Source organism: Chaetodon auriga, chromosome 19 (assembly GCF_051107435.1).
Source record: "Chaetodon auriga isolate fChaAug3 chromosome 19, fChaAug3.hap1, whole genome shotgun sequence".
Lineage (NCBI taxonomy): Eukaryota > Metazoa > Chordata > Actinopteri > Chaetodontiformes > Chaetodontidae > Chaetodon > Chaetodon auriga.
The window spans coordinates 2,441,992-2,459,698 of NC_135092.1; the positions used below are offsets into that span (position 1 = coordinate 2,441,992).

Sequence of the window (17,707 nt, forward strand, 5' to 3'; positions counted from 1 at the left end):
CCTCTGTATAGCTGTGGCACTGAACACACGTGAAATAAAAGCAGCACTGTCCTGCTTTCATCTTTGGCATTCCAGTTATCGAAGAATGTGTTTTCCCATTCCGAAGAGCAATCAAAAGTCCATACAAGCACAGCTTCACAGATGGCTGCCATCTTTTTTTTGTTTTGGTTTTGTTGTTTGCAGTTTATTTATTTATTTTGTTGAGGAGGGAGTAAAAAGGAACAAGAACAAGAAGCTGGACAGAGTCATCGGATCTCTATGTGGACAGTGGAGACACATATAAAACCAGGTGTAAATATCACACCTATTAACACATCTAGATAGAATCTGGTTACAAGATGCATTTTAATGCAAGGTATAAAGGGGGTTTAAGTGCAAGTAAACTTCTGACACACTGGGAATGTGATGAAAGAATTAAAAGCTGAAAATAAAAAAGATGAAATAAAAAATGTTTTCGAGTATTGATTTCTGAGATTTTACATTCTTGAAATGAAGTAGTGCTCGTAGCAGACCTAAGACAAGGATGTTTAGGATTAAATGTCAAGAACTGTGTAAAACTAAGTTTAAATGTATTTGGCTAAGGTGTGTGTCAACTTCTAACTTCTGACATCAACTTATTTTTGTATATCCAAAATATTCAGTCATGCAAGCTGTTTGTAGCTGATGTAATGCTAACTAGCTGTTAACATCAACTAAGTATTATGGTTTGTGTCTGTACCCATGTAAAACAAAAGTCATTTGTTAAAATGTTATTGGTTATTATCAGTAATATCAAACAATAGCAAGCCTAATTACTGTAGGCTGGTAGCAGCAGAAACCATGAGTATGACTTATGAAGAGATGATACTGCTCTGCCAGAGCTGTGCATTATCTTAAAATAATGCACATCCTCGGCCAGTCACAATGATTGATTGACCATAGCCATGGTATAAAGTGTTGTAATGAAACTACTCTAGAGATACATGTAAATCCAGGTTGATGAAAAAGCTCAGCGAATAATGTTCAGTGTGAAAAGCACCATGATTTCCTTTTAATGGCTGTTGTCCATCTTTCAATAGTATTTTCTTGTGTCAAAGTAATATGACTATATGAGGAAATGAATCCATATTTTCAATGGGACAAAAGACACTGTTGAGATAATGCTGAAGAAATAATGATTTTCAGAAGGTTTCTAATACAATATTCAATAGGCCAGGCCCATCACTTCATATTTATTTTACTCAGACAGGAAATATACCCAGAAGTACTGCCTCCTGTTACACATCATTAAAACAGATAAGGCGTACATGTTTCTTACATTAAAAACGTTCAACTTCTAAAAATAAAAAATAAAAAAAGCCCATAAAGAATAAACATGCACGACGGCTCAAACCAATTAAACATTTGCTCAATCTGACTACATACGTGGTCACCGTGGGATTTTTGTTAATTTTTTGGCTCTATTGTAAAACATTTCTGGTATGTTTTTATGACAAACTAAGATCGGTAGTGTAAAACTCATGTGGCTCCCTCTCCCTCAGATGTTCAGTGCAAACATTATCTGAGCACAACAAGTCTCCATGGGAGAGATGGCTGCAAGAGGAGCCTTTTCCCATAATACATCAAGAAACAGGTGGCATCTCCTCCTCCATTCCAGGAAGGAATAGCTTCAGCACGTCCAACGGTTTCACGGCAGTCCCCACTGACCAAACATCAGACGTAGAGTTAAAAAGCAGTATGCTGGGTTTTCCCCAACACATCTGTCCAGGCTGTTCATTGATCAAGTCCTCCCATGATACATGTTTGACATGACAATGTTTTTTTAATGCTTTAACTCCCACCTACCACATCAGAGGAAAGAGGGCAGGAGGACAAGAGTGAGCAGGTTAGGAGTTATCCTGCAGCTCTTTGGCCTTGGTCAGGATGGTGTGGACATCTGAGATGGGGTAGTCCTGAAAGGAACATCAAGAAAAGACAAAATCACTCTGTGTGAGCTGCTTTTGGTTAGAGCATCAGCTGTGCTAAATGTCCAAATATGAACCTGAGATGTGTATGTTTACCTGTAGTAATCTCATATTCACTGTGAAGTCTCCGGCCAGCAAGCTATCTCGGATGAGTCTGTGAACAGAGGAAGTAAACAGACACCCTGATTCACATGAAGAGTCAGCCAATCAGTCTATCAATGCTTTAGGACAACTGGGAGCACAATGTGAAAAGCTCACATGAGCATGGCGCAGCAGACCAGGATGAGGAAATGGAACCGGTTCTGGTCAGAAAACAGAGTGTCCCAGATACGGATGACGTCTGGTAGGAGGAACTCCTGAGATAACAACAAGGTCAGCCACCGGAATGTGAAATACTGTGGTTTGATGTTCTGCTCCCCCTGTGTGGACAGAAAAAAATGAGGGAAAAAGAGAGGAAATGGCAATATCAATGCTGCTTTAAGGTACACTTGAAAAAATGAGATCCACAGATTGTCACAATTGTCTTTTTTTCTTCCTTCTCTCTCAGCTTTCTCATTAATTACAAACACAAAAAAATAGTTTTGCTCCATGACTGAGTAACACTTGAAATTTGTTGTTATACAATATTAATTTCAATATGAAGTCAAATGTCAATAAATATGGGGATTTATAGGAAGAACTGAAAGGATTTTCCGGTTCCACCTCCTCAGACGTGAGGATCGGCTGCTTGTCTGTGTATTATATCATAGTTAATGATATTTTTTTTTAGGTTGTGGACTGTTAGTCAGACAAACCAAGCAACTTAGGGACATCCCACTTGGCTCTGAGAACTTGTGATTTTGTGGCATTTTTCACAGTTTTCTGACAATTTATAGGCAATATGATTAACTGATTAATCAAGACAATAATGGACAATGAAAAAAACTGTCAGCTGCAGCTCTGATTTATAAACATTCAAATAAATTTCATGCTTCAGAGATGTGAACTGCTCCTGCAGAGTTGTGAGTGAGATGCTCTTGTTACGGACTTGGAAGATGTAGCTGAGTATAGTGGACACTGGCTGTTACAGTTAACAACATGTGCTTTGAATCCGTGGCTCCTCCATTGCTGATTTGAATCATTGTCATTTAGTGGGCAGCCGTGCAGTTTAAAACATCCCTACAGCTCCCAAAGAGGAACAGAGAATGAGCAGGAAGTGGGAATGAGCCCTCAGTCTTACCAGTTTGAGGTAGAGCTCCAGGTCTTTGTCCTTCAGCATGGAGTACACACTCTCCATCTTGTAGGTGATGCCACACTGAGAATCATCCAAGCTCTTGATGAAGTTGTCTCTGTTCTCCGACATCAGGTTGGTGAAACAGAAGAATGTATCTGCTTCAGCATGCTCTGAACAATGAAGCAGAAAGGAATATGTTTATTTCCAATGTGTGAAACACGTTCACATTTTCAAGCCAACTGTCACCAACCTTTCCACTGGCTGTTGGGGTCTGTGGCAAAGGTGAAGTAAATTGGCCCGACAATCTCGTTCATGCCCTGTACATAGGCAATCCCAGGGTTGAGTTTGGCGTAGATGAAGAGGATCCGCTCCACCACCTCCCAGTGTGCTTCATTCCCACTAGGCAACACCTCATATTCATTAGATGGATACAGGTTCAAAGCCTTTCCTGGTGAGCTGACCTGGTAGAGCAGATTCAGTTTATCAGAAAGTGGTGTCGCCGTTCTACAAACACTGGATAATATTGATTATATGCAGCACACACGGTGATGTTACACAAAAGTATTTATGCAAATTCAAAGAAAAGAGAAGTAAAAGTAAACATAAAACAATACTCCCACTGCAGTACTTAAGAGTAAGTGATTGTGTTTGCTGTTCAGAGCTTCTTAACTTCTATTTTGTCAGACACACTCGTAAGTAATGTGGCATATGCTACACTATGCTAGCATGCTGATGTTTAGAAGGTGTAACGTTTATCATGTTCACTCTTACTTTAGCATATTAGCATTCTAACATTTGCCAATTACCACTAAGCACAAAATGCATCTGCAGTTGATGAGAGTGTCATTGGTTTTGCACGTTTGTGGTAAACCAAAGTGCTAGTCAGAGTGAAACTTTGACCTGATGGTGCCACTAGACTTAGAGAATCACATTATTTTATTATTTTTTACAATTCATCCTGAGGGAAACACAAATGTCAGTAGATATTGAGACATTTCAGTCTGGACCAAAGTGGTGAACCGACTGACCATCAGCATGTTGACACAGTACGTTAGCATTTGAGCTTGGAGTTTATTAACATTTACTTGGAAATCTGACACATTTTCTCTGTTCCTCGCTGGCTTTAGTCCTTTTCCTCAAACCCATGTAACCATAATGCACACTGTACTGACCACACAGTCACACATCCTTGGTCACTTACATTGGTGACTCCACTGCGGTTGCGGTTTACGGTTTGTGCTTTCAGGGTAGTTTGTTCAACTCGTCGACGCAGCGTCTCATAATCATTCTGAGGATCCAAGATAAGTTGGCAAGGATATTCTGTAGGACGCTGGAAGAATGCCATGTCTGGGTACAACCGCCTGCAACCATGAGGACAAACACTCCTGTCATATCAGCTTCTGTTATATGTTTGTTTTTGTTTGCTATTCTGATGCCTTTAAAAAGAGAACTTCTTTATACTGTAGACACAATGACAGGCCGTGGTCCTTCCATCAGGGACAAACTAACAGATCTAGAACAGTTTCAAAGTCATACCTTACATCCTTGTCAATTTGTAGTAGAATTTCATTATCTTTGAAGTAGGTATTCCACCTGCTGTCTGGGTTCGGATTTAGAGGCTGGAAAAATTAAACAAAACAAAGACACATTACATTATTGCCCCAGTTTTAAGTGACTTCTTACACCTGTGAGTAAAGAGGAAGAAGATGCTGTTGATCGCTTATTTTTTTTTTTTCTCAGAGGCCAGAAACTACCAAAAATACATAATACACTGCATTTGTTTGCAAATTTTAAGGGGGACGAGGGAGTAGGAGAAATCATTAGGAGAAAAAGTCTATTGGCAGTATAAGGTTCTCACTTTTATACTGTGTACACATGCACACGCACACACATATACAGTGCTGCTTGAAAGTTTGTGAACCCTCCAGACATGGTCACTGTTTTGTAAAACCTTATTAAACATACATCCAAATCCCAATTTGTAAAGCACACCTACCAAATAATGGACACACACATAAAAAGAGATATATTTTCATTATTTATTTCAACAAAGGTGGTTCATTTCACAAAAACTGAAAATTTAACTTGTGCAAAAGCATGTGAACCCTTTTATTAGTAGTTTGTGGCTCCTTCTTTTGCAGCCATTACTTCAACCAAACGTCTTCTGTAGCCACTAACCAGTCTCTCGCATCTGCTTATGGGGATTTTTGCCCACTCCTCCTTGCAAAACTCAGCCAGTTGAGAGAGGTTGCGGGGACATTTAGTATGTACTAACTTCTTCAGGTCTCACCACAACATTTCAATTGGATTAAGGTCCAGACTTTGACTGGGCCAATCCAGAGTACAAATGCTCTTTCTCCGAAGCCATTCCTTTGTAGTTTTGCTGGAATCCTCTGTCTTGTTGCATAATCCATTTTCATCCCAGCTTCAACTCCCTGACTGATGGCAGGAGATGCTGGTCAAAAATTTGTTGATATGCCTGAGAATTCATGGTTCCTTGGATAACATGGAGTCGTCAAGGTCCAGAAGCAGAAAAGCAGCGCCAAACCTTCACACTTCCACCACCATGCTTCACTGCTGGGAGGAGGTTCTTTTCTTCATATGCAGTGTTGGCTTTTCTCCAAACGTGGTGGTTTTGATTGTGACCAAATAATTCTATTTTGGACTCGTCTGTCCAGAGAATGGACTTCCAGAAGGCCTTTGGTTTGACCAAGTGCTCACTGGCAAAGTTGAAATGGGCCGCCCTGTTCTTTTTTGAGAGAAGAGGCTTCATTCTAGCAACCCTCCCATGAATGTCAAAGCAAAAATGCATGCACATTTGTCCCAGATGCTACCTGTGAGGTCTGCAACTCTCTAGAGGTGATGTGTGGGTTGGCCTTTACCTGATTTATTATTTTTTCTGGTGCTTCTGGGTGGTAGTTTTAATGGCCGTCCACTTCTAGGCAGAGTTGCTGTCATGTTGAAGGCCCTCATTTGTAAATTATTTGTCTTACAATGGATGGATGGAGCTGGAATCTTTTGGAGATGTCTTATAGCTCTCCCCAGACTGACGGGCTGTCACTACCCTCCTCTTCATGTCCACGGATATCTCTTTTGCTCTCGACATTGTTGATTTGTATGGGACGACAGTGGTTTGGTTGGTTTCCTCTCTCTTTCAATTAGTGCAGGCCAAGCCCTTTCCCAAGGATGTCTCATTTCATTGGTCTGCTTAAATGATTAATTAAACACCCAAATGTGTTTCACCTGAGTCTGTTACCTGCTTGACTGAACCAATGCAGCTGGGGGTTCACTTACTTTTGCACATACACTATTTCCATGTTTCATGTAGTTTTTGGGCTACTTAAGCAAGTCCCACTTAACGAGTACATGAAATTGATTGAAATATATGTGACATTTCATACATAAAAACTGGTGATGACAAAATCATAAGAAAATCATGGTAGAACAACAGAAACATCTAAACTGCTCCAGGGGTTCACATATTTTTACACTGAAATATACATATGTACATATTCATACTGTGTGTTAATGCAAGCATGTGACTGTAGGTGTGTCCCAATTCAGGGGCTGCATCCTTCGGAGGACCCAGCCTACGCGGTCTCCGGAGGCTGGGTCCTTCGGACGATCCTCCGTCGGCCGCATCAACTATCGTTAAATGGGACGGTCTAGCCTTCGGAGCATTTCGTGATTGCGTCACGACGTCATAACTTCTTCCCTCCTAACCCGGGAAAAACACACGTACGGGGTGCAGAGATGCGCCCGTACAGCTCCCATCGCTTGTAAGAGGCGCGAAATGTAGCCTATTATACAACTTACAAATTCACCTGATGTGAATATCTTCACAGCTTCGCGTCGGACGGTTCACGCCTCCGCGTCGTCCATTCATTTCTGAAAATGGACACCTCGAAGGGCGTTATCCCGCTTTTACCATGGTCACTTACGAAAGAAATAATATTAAGTCAATTATTAATACGTTAATCTTGTTTTTTTTACCGTTAAAATCGACTGAGTGGACTATTTAATATCGCTCGTTGTGACGCGTTGCCAAGGTAACCGGCTCTGGCCACAGAACCTGCAGCTCGGTCGGCGCAACTGTTATATTAGACCTAATCAGTGGAGGGAAGTGACATGATTGCTTAACGTTATGTTACGTGATACAAAGTATCATTTCAGAGGGCAAGTGCACCTCTTACCGCTTGTGTGTGTCCAGAGGATGATGCCAAATTTTGTTTCAAAGACTCAAAGTCCACAGATAGTTTCCTAAATCATTTTTATTGCAAGAAATATTATCCACCATTCACTCTGATCATTAAATGTGGTTAAAGAAAACTATAAAATCACTCATGTTGTCTACTGTCTTGCCCTTGTGATAAATAAACTGTGAAATAACGTATGTTCTGAGTTTCTGTTGCCACGGTTACAAACTAGCGTTTGAGCCAGCGCAATAATTTAGAACAATCAGGCTATTTGACCGGAACTTTATTATAGTTGTCCTACAACACTTTTTAACGGAGACCCTGCAGCCAATCACAATCGAGTATTCACCCAAAATAAGATATTAGTTGACATGCGAGCTTGTAACATTTGTAAATGAAGAGTTTTAATAAGGCTAACTGTTAACTGAGCTCCTCATATCAACAGGTCGCCATTATTAAAAAAAAACAATCGGTGCGCAAAGCCTCTTGGGATATGGGAGGCCGTGAAGGATGGTAGCGACGCATCCTCCAAATACAGGGAAAAGGAGGACGCATTTGTCGGCTGCATTTGGAGGATCCTTCGAATTTGGACGAATTGGGACAGCCTTCGCGCAGCGTTATGACGTAATCGGCCTTCAAATCCATCCTCCGAAGGATGCAGACCCTGAATTGGGACACAGCTATAGTTTCTCTCATTTGCTGTTATTCTTGAATGTCCGCCATGCAACACACACACACACACACACACACACACACACACTATTAAGTTGATTGCATGTAGCAACACTGCTTTAATTGAATTACAGGTGACATTTTAGTAGACATTTTTGTCATCACAGATGGGAAATTCTGGAATAAATGAAAGGGGCTGTGATTTTGGAGAGGTCTGCATGTGTACCTTCTCCGATGAGAGCCATTGAAAAATCATAACAGCGTTTTATTTTAATTTTTTTTATGGTAAGAAGAGTTACATTGCAGCATTAATTGGGTTATTGGTGTTTTGATACAGTGTCTTTGTTCAGTATAGTCTTTAGTGAGTATACTCATGCAGATATAATAATAATAGTATAATAATTACATTTATTTATATAGCACTTTTCTTAACTATGTTAAAAAGTGCTTTACTAAAGAAAAAATTAGATTGGGCAGATAAAATGAGAAAAAGGTCATGGCCAAGGACACGAGCACAGAAGAAGTAAAGACAACAAAAAACTAATGAATAAGGTCCAGGTCAATAACCCAAGAATGTATTTAAGACCGTTTCAAGCCTGAAAAGTAAGTTATAAACGCATCTAACATGTGAGAGGGCAACTCTGGACCTGATTCTGTGGACTTTGCCAAGAGTTCATATGAGAAAACAGCTTTAGTGTCTCTGCTATGTATTCGGGGTGAGCAGCGCAATGTAAGAATCCAGCTGTTTCACACAGTCATGTGATTTGGGCAGTAGGACTGCTTACCACGTTCTCTCTCTACCACAAACTCTACAGCGTGCTTTATGTTAGCTGCTAACGTTTGGCTTCCCTGCCAGTTCAGGTCAGTCCTTAAGAGGGAGAACTGATGAAAACTGTCAATAACAACTACACTACCAGCACTGCAGGTGGAGTGTGGAGGCTGAGGATTCTGCTAAAATTGCCTTCTCCACGAGCCAATGTTGGAATAGCACCAGGAATAAAAACAGATTTTCCACAAGTAATTATAAACCACAAAGGTCATTAAGGTCCATTTTGGTCAGCTCACATTGCTGACAAGCTGCATCACTTGTTCCAACATGGACAATCACTTGAATAGTAGAGGATGGGAGTGAGCGTAACAGCCCGGGAGCTTATCCAGGATGATAGGGACCATGCTTGCAGGGAAGCAGTAAGTAGCAGTATTAGAGAAACGGTCCTCCTGATTAATGAATACATGAGAGGACGATGGCTGTGGGTTCTCATGGTAGGTGAGGAGATTCTACACTGTGCAGAGGTCACCAACTGTGGATGGGGTGTTTGACCAGGTGAGTGTAGTGGCAAGGCAGTGATCAAACAGAAAGATTCACTGCTGGCTCAGGGCAAGGAAGACATCCCGAGCCTCAGAGCACAGTGAGCCACCAGTCGTGGGAGGGCTGCAGTGTTTGAGAGGGGTCCAGATCCGGACAAGTCAGAGCTGTTAACTTTCCATCTTGGATCTCTTGTTCCAGCGTCATTCTCTTTCCATCCCACGACTGTATTTGCAGAAATTTGAGTGATGATGGTCTTGGTCTTTTGGCCGTCTGCTGTCGTCTCGTCTAATTCTTCATTCAGCTTGAACGGGATCTCTGTGGTCTTGAAAGTACTCTTGGACTTGACTGAAATGACCCCAGCATCGTCCACACTGATCACCAGGTTGGGCTTTGCCATGTTGCCGAGTGGCGAAGACCACACCGATGGCCTTCATGTATCATCATCAGCTGGGTGAACTGGAGGATTGCAAGACAGACGGCATGGCTGTTGGAGAGGCTTAGACGAGGGGGTGACAACCACTTCATCCCAGGACAAATGATGGTTAGGCATCGAGCAGGACGAAGTGGCAGCAATTCACCAGAGAGCAGTCAAATATCTTCCTTAACGTCAGCAATCTTCTTGTTTTCTTGCAGGGCAGATATACTCGGAGCCGAACGTGGATATAGACGGAGGCTCAACGTATTTAGCTAGACTGGCTTAGTTAAATGGCCAAATGGCGAATTTCTTCAATTATGAAACCTGAATCCAAATGTTCGTCTGGTTTAAGGCCTCCTGTAGCACTACTGAAGTTTGCACTACACAGTATAAACTGTTGAAGTGACAATATTTAATGTTTCGACAGTCAAACAGTATGTCAACAAATGTGCCTCAGCAACCAAGGACAAAGAGTCAATAGATTTAAGTAATTTTGTGATTCACATTTTACTGTTGCACTCAGCACTGTTAGCCCCCGGAAATAGAGCACTTGCTTTTAATAGCTGCCTCATATATCCTGTGTCTGTTTAGATATATAGATATATAGTTATATAGGTTATGTATATATAGTAAACTCTTCAAGTGTCGCCATGTTCATTGTTTACATCATGCAAATCTGAAGTTCTATACAGTCTGAGTTCTCTGGTATCCTCCATTAATACGAGTAATAAAGAAGCAAGTATGTCAACAATTACATTCAGGATACAGCCGGTTGTTGGAGAGCAGGGTTAAAAAGCAAGTATGTCTCCAGCCTAAGAAACGCAGTTAAACATTAACCCAAAGAGAACATTAAACAAGTAGACCTGCCAAGTCCTTCAATTGCACGTTTGGACTTATTATTAAAACATGACTGGTTTTACAATCTTCTCTTCCTGCTGTGTGTTAGTGAGAGTTGAATGTTTGTCATTTCTGAAAACAAATGTAGATGAATCATATGAGCTCCATGAGTGCTGCACAGCTAAAGAATGTCATGTAATCACCAGTCTGCACACTGCCTCTTTAAGGTTTCTCTAATAAGCATACTCCTTAATGCATGTTCTGCTTTTTGGTTACTTGTCATGAATGATTGCAGCCATTAGGACTGCCACTGAGGTACACTCTGCTTCACATAGCATGTAACTTCATTGAATATGGCCTCCTTTCAGTTAAGCACTGCTGTGGAAAAAGAACACAAGAACAAAGGAGACTTGACTCACATGGTCCTCCATTGTCACATCTTCTCTGGAAAGGCCCAAGTTGGCTTTGGCAATACCAGGCTGGATGATCATTTCTTTTAGGAACTGGGAGTACACCTCCCTATGAGAGACATGGGACAAAATGAAAGAGAGAAGTGAAAACTTTGATGAAACTTGGATGCATGCTTATGATCTGGCACCTGGTTGCCATGTTTAACCACCCTCACACTTTGTAGGCTGTTATTGGTTGAGGACTACACACCCACTGACAAAAGGTTGACACTCAGAAATGTCCCAAATGCAGCAAAATAAGAAAAGAGAGCAGGGTCACTGCACCACATACTTCCAGTGTCATAAGCAATCACTGAGAGGGATTATTTTTGTATGAGTCCATACATTATTTTTTAAGAAAATTCTTCTCATTCTGTCTTTAAAATATCCCTTGAGTTCTTATGTTCACATTAAAGCTTACTGTGGAATAAAAAATACCTGTAACATTCATTAGTAGTAGTGCTGATTTATCGGTGAACATGAAGCCCACAGCACATAATGCTGTCGCCAGCGTGGAGGCATAAAAACAGTGACGAAATCAGAATTCTCTGTTGGGTCTGATATTAACAAGGGAAATGGGGGAAACAACAGTAGAAGTGGCTTGTTCCCAGCTAGCTTCACCATGACAGACCATCATAATTAACAGCCTCAGGCCTGGTGAGTCACAGCTGATATAGAAAGACTTTTTTTTAGTCAGCTAACAACATTAGCTAATGTCATCAGCTATGCTGATTGATTGATAGCAGCTGATTTTGTACCTTCTGAAACCAAAAAAGGTATCTCCAAATAAGTTAAGCAATGCCACAGCAGCTCTTTAAAGCAGTAAGGAGTCTTCAACATGTTGTCCTTACCTCTGCTTTTTGAGGAAAGACTCCCATAATGTCTGATCGAGAGGTAGGTAATTGAGAAGGATCTAAAAAGAAAACAATCACAGTCAAGAACACAGATCACAACATTCTGCAAGCCCATATAGTCAACTGTACAACAATCTGATCTGTCCCGTTTCATTTCTAATTTCTATATTTTGCCAAAGAGACATTTATTGTAGGTTTAAGATGCAAATTTCACTTATGCACGATTCTTTCCATAAACATTTTCAACCCTGCTGCACCCACCAGCAAGGCCATCCTTACCGACTCATACAGTCTGCTGTTCCAACCCACTAAACTTTAGTTTAAACTCTGGTTCAAGAGTTCACCGATACCAAATGCGAGAGACTGAATTTTAGAGAATCCATATAAAATGATGGACATGAATGATTCCATTTGATGTCATGGTGTAGCCATAAAAAAATAAAAAAATGGGAGCTTGGTTTAGTTTCATCATATATCATACAGACCTCACTGATGTGTTGCAGTAAGTTAACACAGAATATATATGTGGCATTAAAAACTGTGTAAAAATGTTATGTTAACTTTAAAGCTCCAGAGGAAAATCTTCAGAGAATGATATTCTGTAAATCAACCTTCAACCTTCAGAGGGGTTCCTATGATACGCCATGATGTCACCAAGGATACAAAAATTGATGCACCTCACTCCACAGCGCTTTGTTTGTATATTAACTAGCCAAGGCACAGTCCCCCAACTCGCTGGACGAGCAACAGATCCAACATGTCTGAATCCTGAGAATCTACCTTGCCTGAAGATGGAAGTTTTCTTTAAGTTGTTGATCAATCAGTAGTTACCAATAACTCTGTCTGATATTTACTAATAACCAAACTTGCTCTTACCAGTTCCAAAAACATAGTGTATCTGCACTGTAATCCAACAGTTCCTCTTTAATTTGTTGGTTTCATGACTCTTCCATGCTCCTCTATGTAACTGTTTTGAAAATTTTAAGTTGTGAATAAAAGACATCAAGACAGGCTCCAAAAAGTGTTGCTAGTGCAACCACACCTAACCAGGTTTCAGTAAGAAGATAGATAGTCCAACTCAGAGGTTCTCAAACGTGTCACTCAAAGGCCTGCATTTGATTTTTATTCAAGGTCAGAGGTCTGGAACAAATGGCGATAAAATAATATTTAATCCATAAATTAATGTCACATGTCTTGTGAAACCGATCAGACAAGGCTCAGACAGTTAGTCCATATGTATTTCTAACTAAGGCCTTCTGACTACATTTACTCTAGCTGTAGAAACTGTGTCCTAGAGAAAGGGAGAAACATTCTGTGTCTGCAGTTTAGGAGCTGATAGCAAATTCTCTGATGTAACATTAATGTGTGAACTCAGCAGCAACAACACACAACACTCTCCAGCAGTTAACGTGACCATGATAACGACGACCATAGGGACATATGCCACATTTAAACCACATTAATCTGGGGACAGGATGGCTGTGAATGATCTCCAGCTACACTGAAGATTCAACGTCACTAACATTTTATTGATTAATAGAACTTTTATTTCAAAATAGAAAATGTTACAGAACAGTAAAAAAAATGTTCTTGCATGAGGTCTAATGTGTCATACACACAGCAACACAGAGGCAGGGCAACTTACCTTCCAGCAAAGCGCTCGTATGCCTCCTTCAAATGGGATTCCTGAATTGAATTAAGAAAATGATGGTCAAATACGGAACAATAAAATATCTACAATAGCGTTATCAGCACCAAAAAAAGTAGGAAACTTACCATTGAAGCACAGCTCCCTCAGTGCCTTCAAGTTTATGTTTTCTTCACTTAAGGTTACTTTGAATTCCTGTATCCTGAAAGAAGACACAAACAAAAGAACCAATTTCAGTTCTGAATTACTGTTCAGTGACAAAATACCTCTAATACATTATGAACATGTTAATTCATTACTGGTTCTCCACGAAAAGACGCTTTCTCTCATATGACGTCCTAAATATTAAGCTATGATAGATGTAAAGGAATAGTTTGGCATTTTGGGAAATGTGCTTGCTTTCTTGTAATGGATTCGATGAGTGGATCAATAACACTCAATTCTGTGGCAAAAGCACAGCCCCAATTCAAAAAAGTTGGCACATTGTGTAAAACATAAATACAACAAAATATGATAACTCGCTTATCCTTTGTGACATACACTCAATTAAAAACAGCACAAAGACAAAGTCTTTAATGTCTGACCTCATCAACTTCATTGATTTTTGTAAATATCTGTTTATTCTGAATTTGATGCAGCAACATGTTTCAAACAAGTTGGGACAGGAGCAACAAAAGACTATGAAAGTTGAGGAGCGCTCCAAAAACATTGCACAGGTAAACACACATAACAGGGACATTGCATCAAAAACTATATCTGCTATTCTCGGAGAACTATACGACCATTCATCGAATTTTTTAAGACAAGACAATCATCACATTAATAATTTGATTTTTTTTACAATGACAGTTCAGATATTCAAAAATCAGACCTATCCCTAATTCGTAACAGCTCACAGCATCAGGATTGGGTATGAAAGGGGCACCCTCAAAAGGTTCAGTCATTCACAAGTGAGGATGGAGCGAGGTTCACTTTATAAAACTGTTCTTGGTAAACAGTTCATTTGTAAATGATTGTGTTTTATTTTTATTTATGTTACACAGCATTCCAACTTCTTTGGAATCAGGGTTTTATGAAGCAGGAGCCAGGAGGTCATTAGCTTAGCTTGGCATAAAGACTAGAGGGGGGTGAAAGGCTAGGCAATACACTGTATCTTGTATGTTTAGTTCACAGCAAGAAAGCAAATAAGTGTATTTCCCATGATGCCAAACTAATTCTTTAAGTATGGTTGTGATATGGATAACTTAGAAACTTTTAGCATGGGAGTTCATTCTTGACCTTTGGGAACAGTAAGTGCAAAACAATAATCCAAGCCCAAAGGTCCACTTCCTACCTTTCTGAGCTTTTAACTGCATTTAATGGTCTTCTTCAACACATGGAGCTGTATCAGGAGTCTCGATGGGCACTGTGTGCACCATCAAGGCAGCCCTTCCCTTAGGTGTCACAAACTATTCAAACTCACATGATAATGCTTCTATTGAGATATTGTTTTGTTACACAATTGAGGCACTGTTTATTGATAAAATAACCAGAGGTGTGTCAGTTTTTTGAGTTAAAAATACTTGACAAATCAAGGTACTACATCACACTGATGCAAACATCCTCTAAATCCTATAAAGCAGTCCTGCTCATCGCTTTGCAAAAGTGGCCAGCAATACTAATAGGATAGGAGCATGTAAAAATTGGAATGGGAAAAATGCACAAGACAAATCTCTGCCGTATTACAGTACACATACCATATAAACTTTGGATTCTATTCATAGACACAGATCATTTGGGGATTCTAAGCATATAACCACTTATTCTGCCAATATTTTGACCACTCTGGGCAAAATAAACCCTGTTGGATAACTACATCAACACCTCTTTGAGACACAAACACTGAATATGACAAGCTTCATAAATATTGGATTTACTGCATTACAACACTGTGGCATTGTATTTACATGCAGGTGTACTAGTTGCATTTCAGTGTACATTTTAACTACCATATGGTAAAACGATATCGTTTGGGTGGTATTTGTTTCATAAAGGTGAATGTCTATGGGGCCTTGCACATCTGCTACGGACCTGCAGCGTGTGTTCATTTAATTTCCTATTTAAAAAGTATTTGAATACTCAACGACAGTGTTAACGTCAAACCGGTTTATTATCAGTTGAGGTGGAAAATAACATGGGATGGTAAATATCTGAGGAAAATCACTTTACAAATAAGATGAGAGTGCAAAACTTATACAGTGGTCATATGTTAGAGGTTTTTCCATGTAATAGATTTAGATTGTGGGTTAAAATAACAAATGACAGCAGCGGAAATGGTATTCCCATGAAAGAAAATCATTAAAAGTCTTTCTAAACTGAGTCAAAGGCGTTTTTTCCAAGGTAGCATGGTTTGGCTAATTTGACATTAGCTAATTTATCGTCAGAGAGACAGTTTAAAAGAAAAGAAGACGCATTTGTTTCACCTCTGCAATGACAAAAACACACTGTCAGCAAATGCTGCCTGCTGGATGATCGTTAATTGATAGTCGGTTCGTTTTAAGGAAGTAAGATCAGTCAGCTGATGTGCTAACAGGGAGCTAGCGGAGCTACTCACAACGATGAAGTTGCTGTATTCACGTTAGTTAGCTTAAAAGACGCCCCAGAGGCACGCTGTTTCTGACATTAAATGTAATGTTTTAAAGTGAGAAAACCATGTTAGCATGTTGCTATGCTACCAACTGTATGTTTCTGAAACTGTTGCCTTAAAGCTAAACTTAGCTTATGTTTGGTTAGCTGAACTGCTGTTGTTGCTAGCGTAGCACCGATATTAGTACCAGTTTTGCTGTGAGGATGCTAGCTGCTACAATAAATGATGAACCAGCAGTGTTTCACTGTCCGTGGGTCCTGCATCTCTGGCGACAACAAAGACTCACCTGTTTCTGTACGCAGTAGACATGTCTCAGCAGGTAGCAGAGTATTACTTTAACGGTCCAGAAAGGAATGAGTTATTGGCTAGAGGGAGGTCCTGCTGTCACTTCCGTCTTCACAACAACACTGACCCGAGGACACATTGTCGCTGCTGTTGCGTGTCAGTGAGTGAGTCCATATGTCGGGATTGTTCCCTCATCAAAGCACTTTGTTCCTCAAATGTTCCCCTGCACCATCCAATTACACAGGTTTCATTTCAGCTCTCTCTCGTTTCAAGTATTAAACATGTACCTTGATACATACAATAACTTTTAGATAGACTTTGAATAATCGTGCATGTAAGTGTTATTTCATTAATTATAGGTGCGTTATTGTGATTCCAAACATTTTATTTGAATAGTTTGTCAGAGTAGCTCCACTGCAAGGCTGCACTGATGTTTGGTGTGGTTTGTAGAAAGCCACATACCTTCTGACAGCCAGCAGAGGGTAGAGAGGCTGTGAGTATTTCACAGTGTGCATTCTGCAAGTACATACAGCATTTATGAACAATGTATGAAGAAAGGACGGAGGAAAAGAACATATGTGTGCGTTGCTATCTGGATGTATGCATTGCTTTACATCTGAGGCTGACTATCCCTTAATTTAGTTGTGCATTAAGATTCAAGGCTTTTTTGCAGACATAATCACACAGATTATTCCGTCTTTGTGGTCATTTTGTGTATCACTGTCGTGGTTTGACTTTCAAACAAGAACCATTCACTTCATACAGAGGTTCTTGTCCAGGGGCCCATTCAGTTATCCATTCATGATCCTCAAAGAACTATTCCTCTGGCCCTGTTCCTGAACAGAAGGGAGGAGGAGGGAAGGCTATTCATCATATATGCAAACAAGCAACAAATACATCTTATGTAAACTGAGCATAATTTAATGTTATGGTATAAAAAATCTGGAATCATGGGTTTTAATGAAAATATCACTTCATATAAGAATCATACAGCTTCAATGAAGTCGTAGAATAAAGAGACACAGAATATGTACTGTATGTGATATCAACCAGTGTGGAACAGTGTCATTGTTTCAACATGATGGTGGAGTTAGATGAAAGTTCGGGAGATTGCCTAAAAGGTATAACATTCATACTTTGGGGGGCATGACTATTGATGCCAAATGTTAAGGAAATTTGGACTGTAGATCTTGAGATAATTGTGTTAGTCACTCACTTTCCCCTCTCAACAGCTGCAGAGCCTCTGCACATCATGCTGTC

At 40.1% G+C, this 17,707-nt stretch overlaps 1 protein-coding gene across 1 annotated transcript; it reads right to left on the bottom strand.

Moving 5' to 3' along the window:
* Positions 1-202: 202 nt before the first annotated feature.
* On the bottom strand, positions 203-16,626 carry tbc1d13 (TBC1 domain family, member 13). The gene is made up of 12 exons (XM_076757936.1): positions 16,449-16,626; positions 13,665-13,738; positions 13,534-13,574; positions 11,886-11,947; positions 11,005-11,104; positions 4,693-4,775; positions 4,358-4,517; positions 3,407-3,617; positions 3,163-3,326; positions 2,202-2,362; positions 2,040-2,097; positions 203-1,931 (listed from the first exon to the last, which is right to left on the bottom strand). Exons 1-12 carry the CDS (start codon positions 16,469-16,471, stop codon positions 1,866-1,868), a joined length of 1,203 nt encoding a protein of 400 aa, XP_076614051.1. The 5' UTR covers positions 16,472-16,626; the 3' UTR covers positions 203-1,865.
* Positions 16,627-17,707: the final 1,081 nt, after the last annotated feature.

What these genes read in the sequence shown, in the direction of transcription:
- tbc1d13 (XM_076757936.1), bottom strand. Translation starts at nt 16,471, where the DNA reads ATGTCTACTGCGTACAGAAACAG. An exon ending in GAGGGAGCTGTGCTTCAATG is followed by an intron (nt 13,575 to 13,664) that starts GTAAGTTTCCTA and finishes AATTCAATTCAG; the next exon opens with GAATCCCATTTGAAGGAGGC. An exon ending in TCTTTCCTCAAAAAGCAGAG is followed by an intron (nt 11,105 to 11,885) that starts GTAAGGACAACA and finishes TGTCTCTCATAG; the next exon opens with GGAGGTGTACTCCCAGTTCC.